General features: G+C 41.3%; 1 protein-coding gene across 2 annotated transcripts in view; it reads right to left on the bottom strand.

The window, feature by feature from the left end:
- NLRP13 (NLR family pyrin domain containing 13) overlaps positions 1 to 18,179 on the bottom strand; it is a 41,969-nt gene extending 23,790 nt beyond the window's left edge. For both annotated transcript variants that reach the window (XM_055237871.1, XM_055237870.1), the window contains exons 1-4: positions 17,836 to 18,179; positions 10,795 to 10,863; positions 10,419 to 10,487; positions 9,742 to 9,807 (exon numbers count right to left, since the gene is read on the bottom strand). In XM_055237871.1, coding sequence (XP_055093846.1) covers positions 9,742 to 9,807; positions 10,419 to 10,487; positions 10,795 to 10,863; positions 17,836 to 18,154 — 523 coding nt within the window. In that variant the 5' untranslated portion in view covers positions 18,155 to 18,179. The remainder of the gene's footprint in view (positions 1 to 9,741; positions 9,808 to 10,418; positions 10,488 to 10,794; positions 10,864 to 17,835) is intronic.
- Between the last annotated feature and the right edge of the window lie 3,864 nt (positions 18,180 to 22,043).

The raw sequence follows: 22,043 nt of genomic DNA, 5'->3' as shown, positions 1-22,043 counted from the left end.
GGCAGAGAAAACAGGTAGAAAGCTACTACTATCTTCATCTAAGTGAAAGTGGGCACCTGGCAGACTAGAATGTATTTGTAGAATATACCCCATAAGTATATGTAACTATTACATATCTGCAAAAAATTTAGGAATGAATGGTAATCACCATTCTACTTTCTACTTCTATGAGTTCAAGATTTTTAGATCCATATGTTAGTGAGATGGGGCAGTAATTGCCTTTTTGTGCCTGACTTATTTCACTTGCCATAATATCCAGGTTCATCCATGCCCTTGTCACAAATGATAGAATTTCCTTCTCTTTAAAGGCTGAATAGTATTCTATTGCATCTATAGGCCTTATTTTCTTTATCCATTCATCTGTTGATGGATACTTAGGCTGAATTCTTATCTTGGCTATTGTGAATAGTGCTGCAATGAACATGGGAGTGAAAATCTCTTTGACATACTGATTTCTTCATGCCAAGTGAAATAAGCCAGACACAGAAAGACAAATGCCAGGTGATTTCACTTATATGTAGAATCTAAAAAAGTAAAACTCAGAAGTAGAGAGTGAAGTGGTGTTTACTAGAGGCTGGGGAATGACGTGGGGAAAAGAGAGGGAAAGTAGAAATTTTGAGCAAAGGATACAAAGAGGAATGAGTTCTGTGGTGTATTGCATAGCAATGTAACTGTAGTTAATAACAATGTGTTATATAGTTCAACATTTCAGATAGAGTAGATTTTAAGTGTTCTTGCCACAAAGAAAAAGTAAGTATTGTGGATTGAAGAGGTTCGAGATGGCTGACTGGAGACATTGGGTGCCAGTTCTTAGAACCAAAATTACAAATAGGTAATTATAGCCATGTGCGGTGGCTCATGCCTGTAATCCCAGCACTTTGGGAGGCCGAGGCAGCTGGATCACCTGAGGTCAGGAGTTCAAGACCAGCCTGGCCAACATGGTGAAACCCCATCTCTGCTAAAAATACGAAGATTAGCCAGGCATGGTGGCAGTGGCTCACGCCTGTAATCCCAGCTACTCGGGAGGCTGAGGCAGGAGAATCGCTTGAACCTGGGAGGCGGAGGTTGCAGCAAGCCAAGATCGCACCACTGTACTCCAGCCTGAGCAACAAGGCAAGACTCTGTCTCAAAAACAAACAAAACAAATAGATAATCACAATTCAAATAGAATATCAGGAGAGAATACTCAAGCCCAACAGAGAACTCATAGGAAGTAGCTGGGGCACAGAAAAGAAAGAGAAGCCAACTTGGCCAGCAAAGATCAGCTGGGATGAGCTTGCTTGTCCAGCTTCACCCAACTTCACTCCCACCCCTCCATGGCTGATCATGGAGCCCGAGCCACTATGCCTTCCACAGACCAGCCCATTGCCTGATGCACAAGAAAGTTTCTCCTGGTAAACAAAGATCAAGCATAAAAGCTACTGCAACTGCTGCAGCTGGCTCTAACCTGCAAGTGTCATCTACTGGACTAGATGTCAAACTATACAACCCAATACAAAAGCTGCTGACACAAGTAAACAGTGCTTGGGAACCAGATAAGCTTCAAGACCTCACCAAACTGGCTCCAAAGGAGACCAAGAGCCTACTCACACACCTAGTAAACCGCTACTGAAACCACATTTAGAAAGCCACTGCACTGTCTATAACCAAAGAATTCATACAGAGTCTTTGTCATTGAAAGCACTCAGAAGAAAAGCCAAATGACCCTACTAAACATACATTATAGTCACATCCTCATGGGAAAAATAGTCCCATCTAAACAACAGTAAATGCAAAAATAAGTGATAGTTTCTTCAGGTAAGAAACTAATGTACAATTCTTGGCATATGAAAAAAAACCCAGGGTGTTATGACACCCCCAAAGGATTGTACTAACTCTCTAGCAATGGATCCTAACCAAAATGAAAATGTAAAAATGCCAGATAAATAATTTAAAATATTGACTTTAAAGAAGCTCAGTGAGATACAAGAGAAATCAAAATCTGTACAAAGAAATCAAAAAACAAACTCAGGATATGAATGAGAAATTTACCAAAGAGATATTTTTGAGAGAAAAATCAAATATAACTTCTAGAAATGAAAAATTCATTGAAGAAATTACAAAATATAGCTGAAAGTTTCAACAACAGATTAGACAAAGAAGAGGAAAGAATCTCAGAACTTGAAGGTCTTTCAAATTAATTTAGTCTGACAAAAATAAACAAGATTTTAAGAAAATGAACAAAGTCTTCAAAAGGTATGGGACTACATACAATGTCAGAACCTATGAATCATAGGTATTCCTGAGGGAGAAGAAAAAGTAAAAAGTTTTAAAAACCTAGTGTGGAAATACTTGAGAAAAACTTCCCTACTCTGGCAAGAGATCCAGGGATCCAAATATAAGAGGCTTAATGAACTCCAAAAAAATGCATTGCAAGAAGGGCCTCACTATGTTATTTATTCATCAGACTAAGTTTAATGTGAAGGAAAAAACCTAAAAAAAAAAAAAATCAGTAAGAGAAAATAATCTAGTCACCTATGAAGCAAATCCCATCAGACTAACAGCAGACTTCTCAGCAGAAAACTTACAAGCTAGAAGGAATTGGAATTCTATTTTCAAAGGCTTTTTGTTTAAAGAAATAAACTGTTAACCCCAAGTTTTGTATCCTTCTACAATAAGCTTTATAAATGAAGAAATAAGTCTTTCTCAGACAAGCAAACACTGAGGGAATTTGTCACTACTAAACTTGTACTACAGGAAATGAAGGAATTCTAAACATGGAAGTAAAAGGTTGATACTTGCCATCACAAAAACACACAAAAGTATAAAATACACCAGTCTTATAAAGCAATTACACAAAGGAGAAAGAAAAATCAAATTATAGCATGACAGAATTCCATCAAATCACAAAGAAAAAGAACAACAAAAAAATCTGCAAGGCAACTAGAAATCAACATTGTAACTGGAAAAAAGGTCATATATCAATATTTACCTTCAATATACATGGATTAAATGCTCTTCTTAAAAGATATAAATTGGAGGAATAGATTTTAAAACATAAGCCAAATATATGCTGCTAAAAAAAAAAAACTCATCTTACTTCACTATAGACTGAAGGTAAAGGGTAGAAAAAGATTCTACTTTTCCCCCTTTGCTTCACAAAAAGCAAACTGGAGTAGCTATACTTATATTAGTTGAAAGACTTTCAACCAGCAACAGTTTAAAAAAAGGCAAAGAAGGTTATTATATAATGATAAAGGGATCAATTCAGCAAGATATAATAATCCTAAATATATATACATCCACACCAGAGTACCTAGATTCATAAAACAAATATTGGGGGGTGCGGTGGCTCATGCCTGTAATCCCAGCACTTTGGGAGGCCGAGCAGGCGGATCACGAGGTCAGGAGATCGAGACCATCCTGGCTAACACGGTGAAACCCCGTCTCTACTAAAAATACAAAAAATTAGCCGGGCATGATGGTGGGCGCCTCTAGTCCCAGCTACTCGGGAGGCTGAGGCAGGAGAATGGTGTGAACCCGGGAAGCGGAGCTTGCAGTGAGCCGAGATTGCACCACTGCACTCCAGCCTGGGCAACAGAGCAAGACTCTGTCTCAAAATAAATAAATAAATAAATAAAACAAATATTATTAGACCTAAAGACAGCAAACAATAATAGTGGGAGACTTCAACACCCCACTGACAGTACTAGACAGATCATCAAGACAGAAAATCAACAAAGGAAGTCTGAACTTAAATTGGACTTTAGACCAAATTAACCTAACACACATTTACAGAACCTTCTACTCAACAACTGCAGAATATACGTTCTTCTCATCAGTGCATGGAGCATTCCTTGAAATAGACCATATGTTAGGCTACAAAACAAGGCTCAATAAATTTTTTAAAAATTGAAATTATATCAAGTATCTTCTCAGTCTACAGTGAAATAAAACTAAAATCAATCTCAAGAGAAACTCCTGAAACTATGCAAATGCACAGAAATTAAACAACTGCTCCTAAACAATCTTCAGGCCAATGACAAAATTATGACAGAAATTAAGTTTTTTGAAACTAATGAAAATGGAGACACAACATATCAAACCTGTGATACAGCAAAAAAAAAAAAAAAAGTTTATAGCATTAAATGCTTACATTTAAAAAAAAATCACAAATTAACAACCTAACAATGCAACTCAAGGAAAAAGAATAAGAACAAATCAAACCCAAAGCTAGAAGAAAAATAACAAATCAGAGCAGAACTAGAGACCAAAATAACAATACAAAGGATCAATAGAACCAAAGGTTGGTTACCTTAAAAAATAAACAAGATTGATAGATGGCTAGCTATACTAACTAATGAAAGAAGAGAAGATTCAAACAAACAATCAGAAATTAAAAAGGAAACATTACAACTGAGACCACAGAAATACAGACGATCAGAGACTACTATGGACAACTCTATACTCACTAACTAAAAACCCAAGAAGAAACAGATAAATTTCTGGGAACATACAACCTACCAAGATTGAATCAGGAACAAATATAAATCCTGAACAGATCAACGACAAGGTGTGAGTGAATCAGTAATTTAAAAAAATTAATAACAAAAAAATCCCAGTACCAGATGTATTTCACAACCAAATTCTACAAGACATACAAAAAAGAACTGGCACCAATCCTACTGAAACTGTTGCAGAAAAAGAAGTGCAAGAGGAGGGAGTGCTCTCTAATTCCTTTTATTAAGCCAGTATCATCCTGATGCCAAAGCTCAACAAGGACACAAAAAGACCACTATCCCTGATGAACATAGGTGCAAAACTCTTCAACAAAATACCAGAAAAACGATCTAAGAACACGTAAAAAAGATAATATGCCATGACCAAGTGGGTTTTAACCCAGGAATACGAGGATGGTTCAACACTCACAAATCAATAAGTGTGATTCACCACATAAACAGAATTAAAAACAAAAACTATATGATCATCTCCATAGATGCATAGAAGCATTTCATAAAATTCAGCATCCCTTCATGATAAAAACCCTCAACAAACTAAGCTTCAAAGGAACATATGTCAAATTAATAAAAGCCATATATGACAAATCCACAGCCCACATTATACTGAATGGGAAAAAGTTGAAAGCATTCTCCCCAAGAACTGGAACAAGACAAGGATGCCCACTTTCACCACTCCTATTCAACACAGTACTGGCTAGTCATAGCCAGAGCAATCAGGCAAGAGAAAGAAATAAAAGATATCTAAATTGTAAAGAAAGAAGCCAAATTATCTGTTGATGATATGATCTTATATCTAGAAAACTCTAAAGACTCCTCCAAAAGGCTCCTAGATTTGATAAATGAATTCATAAAGTCTTAGTATTAAAATAAAGCAATGTACAAATATCAGTAGCCTTTCTATACTCCATAATGATCAAGCTGAGAACCAAATTAAGAAGGCAATCCATTTACAATAGCTTAAAAAAAACACCTAAGGAATATATTCAACCAAAGAGGTGAAAGATCTCCACAAGGAAAACTACAAAAAACTTAAGAAATTATAGATGACACAAGTAATGCTCATGGATCAGAAGAAAAAATGTCATTAAGATGACCATACTTTCCAATATATCGATTCAATGCAATTCCTATCAAACTCCCAGCAACATATTTCACAGAATTAGAGAGAACAATCCTAAAATTAATATGGAACCAAGAAAGAGCCCTAATAGCCAAAACAATTGGAAGCAAAAAGGACAAATCTGTATGCATCACATTACTTGACTTCAAATTATACCACCAGGATATAGTAAACAAAACAGCATGGTACTAGTACAAAAATAAACATATAGATCAATGTAACAGAATAGAGAGGCCAGAAATAAAGCTACATACCTACAGTTAGCTGATCTTCTGCAAAGTCAATAAAAACACACACTGGGGAAAGGGCACTCTATTCAATAAATGGTGCTGGGAAAACTGGCTAGCCATATGCAGAAGAATAAAACTGGACCCTGTCTCTCACCATATTCAAAAGCTAACTCAAGATGAAATAGAGATTTAAATGTAAGACCCGAAACTGTAAAAATCCTAGGAGAAAATGTAGGGAAAAGTTTTATGGACATTGCCTTGGCAAAGAATTCATGACTAAGACCTCAAAAGCAAACACAAGAAAAACAAAAATAAACTGATGTGACTTAATTAAGAAGTTTCTACACAGCAAAAGAAGTACCATCAAGTGAACAGATAACCTGCAGGATAGGAGAAAATATTTACAAAGTATACATTCAAAGGGCTAATATCCAGAACCTACAAGGAACTCAATTTAAACAACATAATCCCATTAAAAAATGGAGAAAGGACATAAGCAGACATTTTTTAAAAGAAGACACACAAGTAGTCAAGAAACGTAAAAAAAAAAAAAAAAAAAAAAACACTCATTACCACTAGGCAGAGAAATGCAAATTAAAGCCACAGTCAAAAAACCCAAATGTTGGCAAGGATTCAGAAAATGAAACACTTGTACACTGTTGGTGTGAAAGTAAATTAGTACAAAATCTATGAAAATATTAGATTTCTCAAAGAACTAAAAATAGAACTACTATTTGATCCAACAATCTCACTATTGGGTATCTACTCTAAGAGAAAAAAATCATATCATAAAGATACCTGCACTCCTGTGCTTATTGCAGCAGTATTCACAATAGCAAAGATATGGAATCAACCTAAGTGTCCGTTAATGGATGACTGAAGAAAATGTGGTGTGTATGTATGTATGTATTTATGTATACGTATATATACACACCCAGGAATACTACTCATAAAAGATAATATATCTTACAGCAATATGGATAGAACTGGAGGCCATTATCTTAAGTGAAATAAGTCTGACACAGAATAACAAATACCGCATGTTCTTACTTATAAGTCGGAACTAAATAATGTGTAGATATCTACGTATAGAGCAGAATAATAGACGTCAGAAGGGTGGAAAGGTAGGAGGGGGTTGAGGGACGAGAAATTCCTTCAATAGGTACAATGTAGACTATTCAGGTGATGGCTCCACCAAAAGCTCAGACTTTACCACTACACAATATATCTGTGTAACAAAATGGAATGCAAACCACATATTGAGTCAAGATAGTATTTCTGTTAATTTGGCAAATATTTGGAAGAGTTTTTATTGATACTTGGAAGGAAAAAGACACCCACAATATCATAGTGGATGACATTTTGTTACAGCATTTTAGAGGATCAATTTGACTACAAACTTTAGATTATATATATATCTTTTTGTCTAGGAGTCCTAGTTTAAGAATGTCTTCTACAGAAATATTTGTGGATATGCACAATATGATATGGACATTTATCAAAGTATTGTTTAATGTTTTTTAAAAAGCTGGAAGCCTAGATTTCTGACAACAGGAAAAGGTTAAATATAAACCATGACATATCCATTCAAAGGTATATGGCAAAAGAATAATAAATATTACCTGATATGATCCCAGAAAAAGTGATTAAGTTAAGGATCTGGAGAAGAGGAACTTATCCTGGATTATCTGGGGGGCTAATACAATTGCACATATCATCCTAAAGTAGGAGCAGAGGGAGATGAGGCACAGACACCCAGAGGAAAAGACATAGCAGGTGGCAATGAGGCCACAGAGGTGGAGATGAGAGTCATGAGGCCACAACCCAAGAAATACTGGCAGCCACCAGAGCTGGAAGAGACCAGAACAGATCTTCCCCTAGAGCCTTTCTACTGACACGTTGATTTCAGTTAATTGGTATATTAGTCTGTTCTCATGGTGCTAGTAAAGACATACCCAAGACTGGGTAATTTATAAAGAAAAAGAAGTTTGATGGACTCACAGTTCCACATGGCTAGGGACGCCTCGCAATCATGGCAGAAGGCAAAGCAGGAGCAAAGACACGACTTACGTGGTGGGAGGTGAGAGGGCGTGTGCAGGGGAACTCCCCTTTATAAAACCATCAGATCTCAGGAGACTTACTCACTGTCATGAAAACAGCCAGGGAAAGACCCACCCCATGAATCAGTTACCTCCCACCAGGTCCCTCCCATGACACATGGGAATTACAGGAGCTACAATTCAAGATGAGATTTGGGTGAGGACACAGCCAAACCATATCATTTGGCCTGTCTCTCAAAGAGGTTTTTTTTTTTATTGTTTTTTGAGGTGGAGTCTTGCTCTGTCACCAGGCTTGAGTGCAGTGGCACGATCTTGGCTCACTGCAACCTCTGCCTCCCAGGTTCAAGCAATTCTCCTGCCTCAGCCTCCCAAGTAGCTGGGGCTACAGGCACACACCACCATGCCCAGCTAATTTTTGTATTTTTAGTAGAGACAGGGTTTCACCATGTTGGCCAGGATGCTCTTGATCTCTTGAACTCATGATCCACCCACCTCAACCTCCCAAAGTGCTGAGATTATAGGCGTGAGCCATTGTGCCCAGCAGAGTTGTTTTAAGCTATCCAGTTTGTCATACAATTGGTTAACTGCGGCCCTAGGAAACTACTGTAGCATACAACCTTCATCGCAAGACTCAGCATCAATTTATATGCCCAGGATACTGAACACAGGATGTTGATGCTGCTACACACAGGAGAAATTACAATGTTATGGGAAGATAGAAGGGAAGAGAGATACCTACACTATGACAAGAAGTCAGTAGATAACCAATCGGAAAACTAAGAAATAGCAGGAAATATTAATCACTTACGACCATAGAAACAAATATCAGAAGTAGCCCCCAAGAGTAGTGGGTAGATGTCTCTGTAGAGCAGACCTCAAGAGCTGGCTGGGAGGATTCACGCTTTGCATTACAAGCTCTATATCCCTGTGACTCTTTGGGGCTTGTATACATGCACATGTACTTCTTTGATAAAACTAAACTTAGAACTAGAATGTATGTTTTACTTTCTCTGTGTGAAAGTCTCCATAGGGCCACTGGTACAAAAACTACAGATGCCTATTAATTCACCTGTTAAAAGGTAATCTCAGTATCAGTTATTTAACAAAAGCACCAAGTCCAGAAGCAGACACCAGTGTGTGAGAACCTACAGGAAAAACAGAGAATCCCATTTATAGTAACCTATTTTTCTGTAGGAGATCAGTCAGGGTGATGGGAGAAGTTGTAGGAAAAACACAAACCTTCTTGGAAGGCCGGGCGAGAGGGGGTTGCAAAGCTTCAGGAAAGAATGAGCTGAAGGCGTGGTTCTTACCCTGGGGCAAAGGCCAAGAAGTAGGAACAGAAGAATGCAAGGGAGTTTATCTGAATAGCTTGTTTATCATGTCTCCAGAAACCTTGCCTTTCATCACCCAGGCGCAGGAGTAGGGGGTGGAAGGGGCACAACCATGTGAATTGCCCACAAGTGTGTTGACTCAAGGCCTCTGTCATTAAATCTGTTCTAAATAAATGCCCGCAGTGCCGGCTTGTCAGGGCAGCAGCTGCTGACTCTTCACAGCACCCTCCTCAGTGTCTGTGGGCAGCCTAGTCCCCTAGCCTGCTCTTTCACTGGATATCTGTGTCTGAGTGCATTTTTTCATCCGTTGTCCAGCCAGGGTCTGCGGGTTGGACCTGGCATTTTTCAATAAATTGTACTGGAAGAACCAGTCGGGAAGAGCTTTTAATTTCTTGCATAACATAAATTGAAGAAAATGTCAGTAGGAGGCAACTGTACTCTGGACCTAGTAAAATCAATGCTCGTTGAGCAACCTGTCCATTATCAACATAGGGTACACACCTGCTTCTTCTAGCATCTCTGGTTCTTCTTGGTTTGGATCTTGGCATTCCTGGGCCTGTACATTCCCTGAAATAAACAGTGACGATGAGATAGGAAAATACCCCAGACTGAAAATGGGCCACAATGATAAAGGCTCTCAGTAGAACCAACTCTTTCTATGGCAAACTTGAGAGTGAAGAGACTGGAGGAATCAGAATGCCCAGTTTATATTTTTTATTTATTTTTAAGAGATGGAGTCTCACTCTGTCACCCACGCTAGAGTGCAGTGGTACCATCTTGGCTCACTGCAACATTTGCCTCCTGGGTTCAAGAGATTCTCCTGCCTCAGCCTCCTGAGTAGCTGGGATTACAGGCACACACCACCAGGCCTGGCTGATTTTTGGATTTTTAGTAGAGATGGGGTTTCACCATGTTGGCCAGGCTGGTCTCAAACTCTTAACTTCAAGTGATCTGCCCACCTCGGCCTCCCAAAGTGCTGGAATTACAGATATGAGCCGCTCTACTCAGCCATAAGTTATTATTTAATAAGAAATACTGGAAGAACTAGATGGAAAGAGTTTTTAATTTTTTTATGTACCATAAATTCAAGAAATTTCAGCGTAGGCAGCAAATGTGGACCAATGAAATGAGTGCTCCATCAAGCAACCTGTCAATTATTGACAAAGTAATGTACACACCTGTTTCTTCTTCTAGCTCCTCTAGTTCTTCCTGGTTTGGATCTTGGCATCCCTGGGTCTGCATGTTCCCTGAAATAAACGTTGATGATGATATGGAAAATACCCCAGAGTGAAAATGGGCCAGCAATAATGGAAGCTCCCAGTAGAACCAACTTTTTCTACAGCAAACGGGATTGAAGAGACTGGAGGAATCAGTATGCCCAGTTTACAGTAAGTTATTATTTAACAAGCAACACTGAAATAATTAGTTGGAAAGTTTTTAATTTTTTATGCACTATAAACTCAAGAAATTTCAGAGTAGGCAGTGGATATGGACCAGTGACTGAGTGCTCCATCAAGCAACCTGTCCATTATCAACTTAAAGTAGTGTACACACCTGCTGCTGCTTCTAGCATCTCTACATCTTCTTGGGTTGGATCTTGCAGCTCTTGGGTCTGCACATTCTCTGAAATAAACAGTGATGATGACATATGAGAATACCCAGACTGAAAATGGACCAGCAATAATGGAAGCTCTCAGCAGAACCAACTCCTTCTATGACAAACTGGAGTTTAATGGTCTGATTCCTCCAGTTTTCTCAAGCTCCATTAGCCCAACTGAAGATGCAGTGTGCACTCTGGAAAGTCCGCAGCACACGCTAAGCACATTCCTGCCTCAGGGCCTTGGCTCCAGCCCTCCCCACTGCCTGGATTCCCAGACATCTGCTTAGCTCACTCTCAAGGCTCTGCTGAAATCTTACCTCCACAATGGTACCTGATAAGCCTAATCATGACTACCACCTATATCTTTAATCACATACCTTAGCCTCTTCCCATCTGCCTTATCCTCTGTTTGCACTTGTCACCTTTTAACACACCATGTGATTTATACATTATGTCCATTTCCTGTCTAGGGAGATGGCTAGTCTGTTCACGGATTCATCCCAACTGTGTAGAACAGTACCCCACACAGAGAAGCCACTCTAATATCTTTGGAGTAGAATACCATAGGAATAAAAGCACCAAGAATTGGGTTCAAACCAAGTCCCTCAATTTGCTGCACATCACCACTCTGAATGTCCCCTTCCTCATGAGCTAGAAGACCTCTTCTATGACTCACAGTGGCCAAACTCATTTTACTGTGTAGTACATAGCTGCTATGGGACAATACCTTGTAAGGGATTTGCATCTAAAGAGATATGGCTCTAATATTTACAACTCCATTGCTTGTCACTGTTTACATGGCTTGTTCTGGTTAGCAAGCTGAGTCCTGCACTTCCTCCAGATGTTCCATGTTCCTTCAAAGAACAAGAACTCATCATTCTCCACACATGTTAGCCTAGGCCAAATAATCCCAGCTCTCTGAAGCTCCACAGACCCTACCTGTGGAGTCTGAGCCCTACGTCCACATACTTCAAGCTGAAGTCTGTCCTGAATTCTAACCCTCCTGGAAGCAGGGAACTGGAGTGGGACCTTTTCCTAGGCATAGCCCAAGCAGAGGAAAAGTAGACCATTTTCCCCTCTTCTCTGGCTCTGTTTATCCAAAAGCCAACTGTTTGACATGTGGCATTCCTCTGTTGCAAACGAATCCAATGATGTGAGCCTTCCAGGTTATAGCTTTACTGTCAAGTATCAGGCATCACCATCTGGATCTTCATAGATTAAATTTAAGACTCTAGATTTAGCTGGGACCACCTGTCAGAAAAGCAGGACTAGTACATGGCTTCAAAGAGAAAACAAAGGTTAAAAATTAGTAAGTTTTTGCTTATTCTCCCTCATACTTAGGGAACTTTGCAAGGACATGAAGGAAGAGCGAAGAACAGGCATATGGAAGTTCCATCGGCCACTCACCAGGCCTAGGCATTCCTCCATTCTCTGGTGAGGCACACTAATCTGAGAATGTTTTAAATGCCAGAGGAGCATGTTTTAGGTAACCAGCCTACCCTTCCTACACCCAACGTTACTCCCTCAGGCTCCATAGACTTACTTAGTGGTGCCTTTATCCTAATCCTAGCAACCCCTGAATGTAGGGAACACTGGTGATTTACACATAGATATGCACTTAAGTCAATGTGGTCCCTGTTCCCATTGCATGTTAAACCTCACTGCCCGTGTGGAGGGTGGTGGGGGAAAGTTTGGCCTTGTCTTAAGGGTCCCCCCAAAAAAAATGCTTTACTGGGAAATGATTCCTACATAAGTAAAAATGCAATGCATGAAGAATATAATTTTAAACTTTTATGTATATAATGAAATAACTGAAAAGTATGAATTCTACCCACGCATGGTCAAATGATTTTTGACAAAGATGCAGAAGCAATTCACTAGAAAAAGAGCTCTTTTCAACAAATGGTGCTGGAGCCAGCGGATATCTATAGGTGGAAAACATAAAAAGAAAAGGGATAGCAACCTCAACTTTACACCTTATACAGGAGAAAAAAAAAAACCAACCCCAAAGAGAGAATAGATTTCAGTATAAAAGGTAAAAACCAGCCCAGCACATTGGCTCACACCTGTACTCCCAGCACTTTGAGAGGCTGAGGCGGGCAGATCACAAGGTCAGGAGTTTGGGACCAGCCTGTCCAGCATGTGGAAACCCCGTCTCTAATAAAAATACAAAAATTAGCTGGGTGTGGTGGTGGGCGCCTGTAGTCCCAGCTACTAGGGAGGCTGAGGCAGAAGAATTGCTTGAACCCAGGAGGCAGAGGTTGCAGTGAGCCAAGATCATGCCACTGCACTCCAGCCTGGGCAACAGAGCGAGACTCCATCTGGGGAAAAAAAAAAAGTAAAAACTGTATGACACATTTGCCTTTGATTATTCTCTTTTGTCTATGAAATAAAGTCTAATTCCTTAAAAAAAATTCCCAATTCTGACTTCCATTTGTACACCTATGGAAGCCTGAAATAGCTTCTTCCACTGCAAATTTGCAGACATATCCTTGGGTGGGGTAGAGGGAGTGTGTGTAGTGAGGTGACACTCTCCCATCTCTGATACTGCTGGCCAGGCACCATGCTTAAACAATCATCCATAAACCACCAGGGCAAGTGATGCTTTCAGATAAAAAACCACCCCAAAGATCGACTGACACGCGAGTTCCTACTCTGTGCCCAGTGCCTTTTAAGCATTTCACCCTAGAAATATAGAGGGTGGAACAGTGACCCCAGTTTAAGAAAGAATTGTGGCCCTGTATTAAAATCACTTGTCCAAGGTTACAGTTGTCAGATGGAACTAGCCTTTAAATCCAGGCATCCTGACTCTAGAACCTGAGCCCGTAAGCCAATAATCCCCAAAAGACAACACGTGGGTCTTTGTATACACACGTGCGTCCGCAAACTCACTCTCAAATGCATATCCCACAGCACTGGTCAAGTACAGAGATACTCATGGTACAGTTTCCTAGACGACAGGGCTAACAGGGCACTAAGAACCACCTGATCCACCTGCTGAGCTTTTATCGTCCCCTGCATGGCTGGTGAGGTGGATGCGACCCAGGGCTTTCTCCTACTTGAGAGGTATCTTCCACGTGCCCCATGCCTTTAGAAAGTAGGAACCAGACAAGGGCCAGCGAAACAGAGTCCTTCGATGTGCTCCTGTGATGTGCCCCGCCTGGCCCTGCAGCCTTCAGGCAGGAAGTTTATGCTGCCATTTGAAGTCAGCAACAAGAAACAAAGGATAAATGCTTGAGGGGAGGGGCACACATCTACCCTGATGTGGTTATGATGCATTGCTTGCCTGTATCCAAATATCACATGTACCCCATAAATATATCCAACTACTATATATCCAGAATTTTTAAAATTTAAGTTTAAATTTTAAGAACATCAGTGACAAGAAACAGGATAAATGCACGAAGTGATGGACACTCCATTTACCCCTGTGACTATTACGCAATGCATGCCAGTATCAAAATATCTCATGTACCCCATAAATATATACACCTACTATGTATCCAAAAACTTTTAAGTTTATATTTTCAAAAATCAGCAACAAGAAAGTTCTTCCTTTGAAAGCATTCTCCTCTGTGCTAATTCCTCTCTCCAGGTCTCTATAAAGAGAGATATTCGGTTGGAAACAGAATTTAAGAGTTCTAAATCTCTATTTTCAATCTCTGATATCCTTTGTTCATGATTAAAACACCAAAAGCAACGGCAACAAAAGCCAAAATGGACAAATGGGATCTAATTAAACTAAATAGCTTCTGCACAACAAAAGAAACTGTCAGAGTGTACAGGCAACCTGCAGAATGGGAGAAAATTTTTGCTATCTATCCATCTGACAAAGGGCTAATACCCAGAATCTACAAAGAACTTAAATTTACAAGAAAAAAAAACAACCCCATCAAAAAGTGGGCAAAGTGTATGAACAGACACTCCTCAAAAGAAGACATTTATGCAGCCAACAAACATATGAAAAAAAGATCATCACTGGTCATTAGAGAAATGCAAATCAAAACCACAATGAGATACCATCTCACGCCAGTTAGAATGGCGATCATTAAAAAGTCAGGAAACAACAGGCGCTGGAGAGGATGTGGAGAAATAGGAACACTTTTACACTGTTGGTGGGACTGTAAACTATTTCAACCATTGTGGAAGTCAGTGTGGCGATTCCTCAAGGATCTAGAACTAGAAATACCATTTGACCCAGCCATCCCATTACTGGGTATATACCCAAAGGATTATAAATCATTCTACTATAAAGACACATGCACACGTATGTTTATTGCGGCACTGTTCACAATAGCAAAGACTTGGAACCAACCCAAATGCCCATCAATGATAGACTGGATAAAGAAAATGTGGCACATATACACCATGGAATACCATGCAGCCATAAAAAAGGATGAGTTCATGTCCTTTGCAGGGACTAGATGAAGCTGGAAACCATCATTCTCAGCAAATTAACACAGGAACAGAAAACCAAACACTGCATGTTCTCACTCATAGGTGGGAGCTGGACAATGAGAACACATGGACACAGGGAGGGGAACATCACCCACTGGGCCTGTCGGTGGGTGGGGGGCTAGTGGAGGGATAGGATTAGGAGAAATACCTAATGTACATAATGGGTTGATGGGTGCAGCAAACCACAATGGCATATGTATACCTACGTAACAAACCTGCATGTTCTGCACGTGTACCCTAAAAAATAAAAGTAGAAAGAGGAAAATAATAAAGATAAAATCAGAAATCAATGCAATACAAAGCATGCAATAGAGACAAATCAATAAAGCCTAAAGTTGGTTCTTTGAGAAAAAAAAAATTAAGACAGTAAAAAAAAAAAAGAATTCTAAATTGCATTCCCTAGTTTTATGCTTTACATCTGCCTATTCCAATCAAGGGTATCTGGGGGCTTTAAAAATGAGAGAAGGACAGGGAAAAAGGGTGGAGTGGCGTTCTAGTCTCCATCCCATCCTCCTTTTCACCAGAAGATACACAAAGCCCGAACTTGATGACTCCGAATGCCCCGTGTCCAGGGTTCTGATATGGAAGACTCAGTATTGTCCACTCTCCTTCCTTAGAACTCACTCATTTAGGGGTAGGAGAAGCTGTATATGGTCAAGCACAGAGCCTTTGGAGACACACTGCCTGGGCTCATGTCCCAGCTCTCCTGATCACCAGCTCTGTGACCTTGGGAAATTTACTTAAGCTGTCTGTGCATCAGTTTCCTTCTCTGTAAAATACAAATAGGACCTCCTTCTTATAAATATAGTGAAGAATCAGTACAAATGCATAGACAGCATTAAGATAAATGCCTGGTTTATGACCAGGCACGGTGGCTCACACCTGTAATCCCAGAATTTTGGGAGGCTGAGGTGGGCAGATCACCTGCGGTCAGGAGTTCGAGACCAGCCTGGCCAACATGGCAAAACCGCATCTCTACTAAAAATACAAAAATTAGCCAGGCATGGTGGCGGGTGCCTGTAGTCCCAGCTACTTGGGAGGTTGAGGCAGGAGAATCCCTTGAACCAGGGAGGCGGAGGGTGCAGTGAGCCAAGATCACACCATTGCACTCCAGCTTGGGTGACAAGAGCAAAACTCCATCTCAAAATAATAATAATAATAATAATCAATGTCTGGTTTATAACAGGCACCAGGAAACATGATTATTTTCAACAGATCTCATAGGCAGTCAGTTCTGCTATAAAGTGACATATGCATTCTGAAAACTCACCACAGCAGATTAAATGGTGCACTAAAACCACAGGGCTTATGAGAAATAGAATCAGTGATTATATATATAAAATATAAGTTATATATAATTATATATTTATATATTACATATAATTTTATATATAATATATAAGTTATATATATTAAAATTATATATATATAATTTTAAGCAGAAGCTTAAACAGCACAGTTTTGTACTTGCTGATTAATTACAAAACACTTTATTACCACAATAAACACTGCACAATCCTACAGCACCACAATCGGCCCTGCAACACCTCAGTAGGTCTTGCAATGCCACAGAAGATGTGGCATGAAACTTTATCTTGAGTAAAACATGAACTTTGCTTGTGAACATGGGAAGTGTTACAGCTTGTGAGTTTTTGTGAAGTGGAAGAACAATGATGTGAAATCAGACAGAAAGTGTAGAATGGGCAAGGCTCGTACTGAGGAAGCGGGTAGATGTTTGAGGTATATGCCTGTGTGCATTGTGTACAATCCTACATGGCTCTGCTCAGCTGAGTGCAGGGTTGGTGGGTTGGGGGGTGGCGTGGGGGGGGGGGATTGTTGTGGTTTCTTAGTGTTTCTCTTGGACAAAACCATGCATGAGCTAACATGAAATTTGTGCTGCACTCAAACCGTTCCCCACTACAACAATCGCATTGGGACAAATTTGCATTTTTGAAAGAAGCCTGGGCTGGACGCAGTGGCTCACGCCTGTAACCCCAGTGCTTTGGGAGGCCGAGGCGAGCAGATCACGAGGTCAGGAGATTGAGACCATCCTGGCTAACACAGTGAAACCCCATCTCTACTAAAAATACAAAAAAAATCAGCCGGGCATGGTGGTGGGTACCTGTAGTCCCAGCTACTCAGGAGGCTGAGGCAGGAGAATCGCTTCAACCCGGGAGGCAGAGGTTACAGTGACCTTAGATCGCACCACTGCACTCCAGCCTGGGTGACAGAGTGGAGACTCAGTCTCAAAAAAAAAAAAGAAAAAGAAAAAGAAAAAAAAAAAAGAAAAAGGCTTATAACATAACTGAATGTGCCTCTTCCAATTCCCTTTCTTGCCTTTGCTACTGCTTCCCAGGCTAAAGCACTAAATCTTTATAGCCTTGATGCCTCTAAACATCATACTGTCATAGCTTATCAAGGAGGATTTGTAGGGGGAGATTGGCAGTGTGGAATGACCCCATGAAAACCCGGCGGCTACCTCCTTGCTCTCAGGAGTACCAAGCAGCCCTCCCGCCTTCCTTCTTGAGGACTCTCACCTTTCATCTTGGCTGTAACTTTCTCACACAGTGAGGTCAGATTCATCGTCTGGAAGATGCCGAGGACCACTTTCCATGCCTGACCTTTTGGGAAGTGTTCGTCCAAAAGAAAGGACAGATTCAAGGGGTCGGCAGCTCTCAAGTTTGCCCAGGGGATACATGGGAAGTGCCCCTGGGGGGCCGACCAGAAGTCCATCAGCTGCCGGGGTTCCAAGCAAAGCTTGAATTCCTCTAGCTGATACTGATCCAGGGCCATCAGGTAAGGCAGAAGCCCTTGGATAGTATCACCACCGGCACAGGTGGTTACAGAAAAGTTCATCTTGCCCAACACGTGCAATTTCTCACTTCAGCGAAGGACTCCTACATCCACAGGACACTTGGGACCTATGGAAAAGGAGAGAGTTGAAATCATAAGCCATAAATATCACCTCCTCTCACTGTCTTGCCTACACATTTGAGTATTTTCACTTCACAGTACTTCCTGCTACTTGTGTTAGTACATCTTTTTGTTGTTTTTTCTTGTTGTTTTTATGAGACAGAGTCTCACTCTGTCCCCCAGGCTGGAGTGCAGTGGCACAATCTCGGCTCACTGCAAACTCCACCTCCCGGGTTCACGCCATTCTCCTGCCTCAGCCTCCTGAGTAGCCGGGACTACAGGCGCCCGCCACCACGCCCAGATAATTTTTTTTTGTATTTTTAGTAGAGACGGGGTTTCACCGTGTTAGCCAGGATGGTCTCGATCTCCTGACCTTGTGATCCGCCTGCCTCGGCCTCCCAAAGTGCTGGGATTACAGGCGTGAGCCGCTGCGCCCGGCCTCTACTGGGTATTTTCTCTGGCAACCTGGATCATCAGGTGCCTGATGGTACTTACCAACTCACATTCAGAGGGTTCACCTGAAATGTGAATAAGAAGAACATTGAAGTGAATTAGTCACAGTAAAGATCAAAGACGTCTGAGAGATGGGAACGGGGGAACTAATCAGGGAGAAGGGGTAACGGAGAAAATAGAAGGTTCCGCCCATCATGATTTTGGCCACCAGGCAGCTAACGGTGATTGAGACAGATCTGCCACGATTCCCCCGTAGAACCTGGTCCAGCACGTATGCTGGGTCATCTCAAAATACCAGGTAGCATTGAAGGCAACAGAAAGACAGCAGAACAAAAGACTGTATTTTTGTGATGGAGTTTCGCTCTCATTGCCCAGGCTGGAGTGCAATGGCTGGATCTCGGCTCACTGCAGTCTTCGCCTCCCAGGTTCAAGTAATTTTCTTGCCTCAGCGTCCGAGTAGCTGGGACTACAGGTGCACACTGGCCTTGGCCTCCCAAAATGCTGAGATTGCAGGTGTGAGCCACCATGTCTGGCCCAAAACTCTATGCTTGAAGCTACTGGTGTGTGACCCCCCCGCAATGTCTCCCAAAGAGAAATCTCCAGAAGAGATGTATGTTAGGAACTACCCTGGCAGCCCAAATTTACTGGACTACTCCAGAAATTGTTGGAGAAAAGATGGGGAAGGGCACACAGGGGAAAACTTGAAACATCGTGGAGAAAAACCCTTTCAGGTATTAGCAGGGAGGATAAAGACTAGGGGAAAAGCTTATTTGAGAATCAGATGACATTGAACTATCATCGAACACCCAGTAGAAGCTGAGAAAGGGGGCTGGGAGCGGTGGCTCACACCTGTAATCCTAGCTTTAGGAGGCCAAGGCGGGCAGATCACATGAAGTCAGGAGTTAGAGACCAGCCTGGCTAACATGGTGAAACCCCGCCTCTACTAAAAATACAAAAATTAGCTGGGCACGGTGGTGGGTGCCTGTAATCCCAGCTACTCAGGAGGCTGAGGCAGGAGAATAGCTTGCACCTGGGAGGCAGAGGTTACAGTGAGCCGAGATGGCACCACTGCACTCCAGCCTGAGCAACAAGAGCAAGACTGTCTCAAAACAATAAAAAAAAAAAATTACTCCATGCTGCACTTCTTTGGTTGTATGTCTCTTGTTTAAATTTTTAAACCAAGAAGATAGGAACTGAGGTATCACATCAGCCACCAACAAACTCCTCCAAGATTATAGGGTTAGGTTCCCGTGAGCCTCTCGTCACATTTTCATCCACTAGTCAATACATAACCTTGCTTTTTATGTGTCTCTGTTTAAGGACACCAAATTTAATACATATTGTTGATTCATTAACATTGAGCCCACCGCCACCAACACTATAGCTCATGCCTGAAAGCTCATCTAACACATGCATTGTCTTCAGAACTCACATCCCAGCCTTCTTGTGTGTAGAGCACCAGACAGAACTTCCACACTACACAAGGGGAGATTTAGACAGCAAAGTCACCAATGAAAAGCCCAAAAATGCAAAAACAGGGCACTAAATAGACTGACCAGCACTGCCTTATCTGACCTCAGCTCGAATTTTCCCTGGCTCTGTGCATGTCTGAATGACTTTGAAAGCTCTGCAAATATTGATTTGGGGGTTGCCAGCAGATCTTAGCGAGTAGATGAATTCACAGACATGGAATCCACAAACAAAGAGGATCAACTGTAATTAGGATGAAGCATGTTGGGTATGAGGCCCACATGGTGCCATGAAGTTATACAGCAAGTAGGCCAAGTACATAGGACTCGCAAGGAAATCTCTCCAAACTTGAAGCATGCATCAGATTGAGCCAAGGAGGGCGGGAAGAGGATTAGGGGGTAGAGCGGTCAGTGAAAACAGCAAGTGCAAAAGCCCTGGAGGGAAAAAAAAATACAGGAACAGAGAAATTCAGCTAGAAAGTCTCACACAACTGCGGAATCCCCTTGGTTGAGGAGGTGGAAAGCTCCTAATCAAAGAAGGAAGTGTGTGCAATCAACTTTTGCTCCTAAGAAAACACCGGCAGGATACAGTGGAGGGAAAGATCCCAGAGAAAGATGAAACCTTAGAACAGAGAGAGGAGACGTCTCTTACCAACCCCTGAATCTCACATGAGTTTCCAGAGGCTCTGATTCGGGACACCCCATGGAAGTAGTCACTGCCACCCCCTCCTCACCCGTGAGCAGCCCTCGGGTCCGTCTGCCTCCTCTTAGCTGTGTCTTGGGGCCTCCTGGTTTATAGCTCTCTTCCCACTCCCTTTCCCCAGCACAACTCGAGGTCAGTTGAGAAGCCGACAAGACTCAGCTGTGACATACAATCTCTGGTTTTTCTCCTCCAGATCTAGATAATCACAGGATTATTCAGGCTGGGAGGCAGAACTGCGTTTCTAATTAAAAACCATACTATCCTGGCGTAAATGGAGCCATCCACGTCGGCAAAGAGCCACAGATGTGAGTGATGCCTGTGATTACCCCTCCTACCATCTGGGAGATCGCACAGGGCAATGAAAGATGAGAGGGAGAAAGAGGTCGTGAGACACTAAAATCACGGTCGCCGCCACTTACAGGACTGTGTCTTCTTCCAGGTGCAGGAGAAATGCTCCTTCCATCATCCCATCGTGAACACAGAGGGTGTTCCACCGAAGTCAGAAACAAGACGAGAATAGTCGTAACCCCGCTGCTATTCAACAATCTGCTGGAGACGTCAACCAATTCTATCAACAATGTTAGCTCGCTTTAGACTCAGGTTACGGGCTTTAAACTGGCAATTGGAAAGCAATTAGACAGAGGTATAATAATTGGAAAGCAGCAGGTAAAACTACATTTGCAAACTTGACTACGTACCTGGACAACGCAAAAGACTGCACGGGAAAACTCCCACCAGCAACAAGAGAAATTGGTAATACAGCAGGTAATAAAATAAGTATTCAAAAATCAATAGACTCCAAATATGCAAACTAAAATAAAACACTGGAAAAGAATACCCCCATTTACTATAGCAAAAAAATTGAAAATAAAATGCTTACTTAAAAACTTCACAAATATCCAAAACTTATGTAAGAAAAACTATAAAATACATTTCTGCAAGACCCAAAAGTGGACTTGAGCCTTAAATAAATACCACGTTTTTGCATGGAAAGTTCAACCTCATAAATATATCACTTCTCTCTAATACAAATACATCAAGGTTTTACCTGGAGGTGCAGAAGTGGATTATAAAATTCAACTGAACAAATCGAATTTGTAGCAATGGCCTGGAAAATCCTGAAAAGGAGGAATGAGGAGGTACTAAACCTAGCAGATATTAAAATATACCATGAAGCCTTTATGATTAAAATATAGTATTGGCACAT

Source organism: Symphalangus syndactylus, chromosome 13 (genome assembly GCF_028878055.3).
Source record: "Symphalangus syndactylus isolate Jambi chromosome 13, NHGRI_mSymSyn1-v2.1_pri, whole genome shotgun sequence".
NCBI lineage: Eukaryota > Metazoa > Chordata > Mammalia > Primates > Hylobatidae > Symphalangus > Symphalangus syndactylus.
Note: the sequence above shows the minus strand (reverse complement) of the source record. Positions and strands in the feature narration are given on the sequence as shown.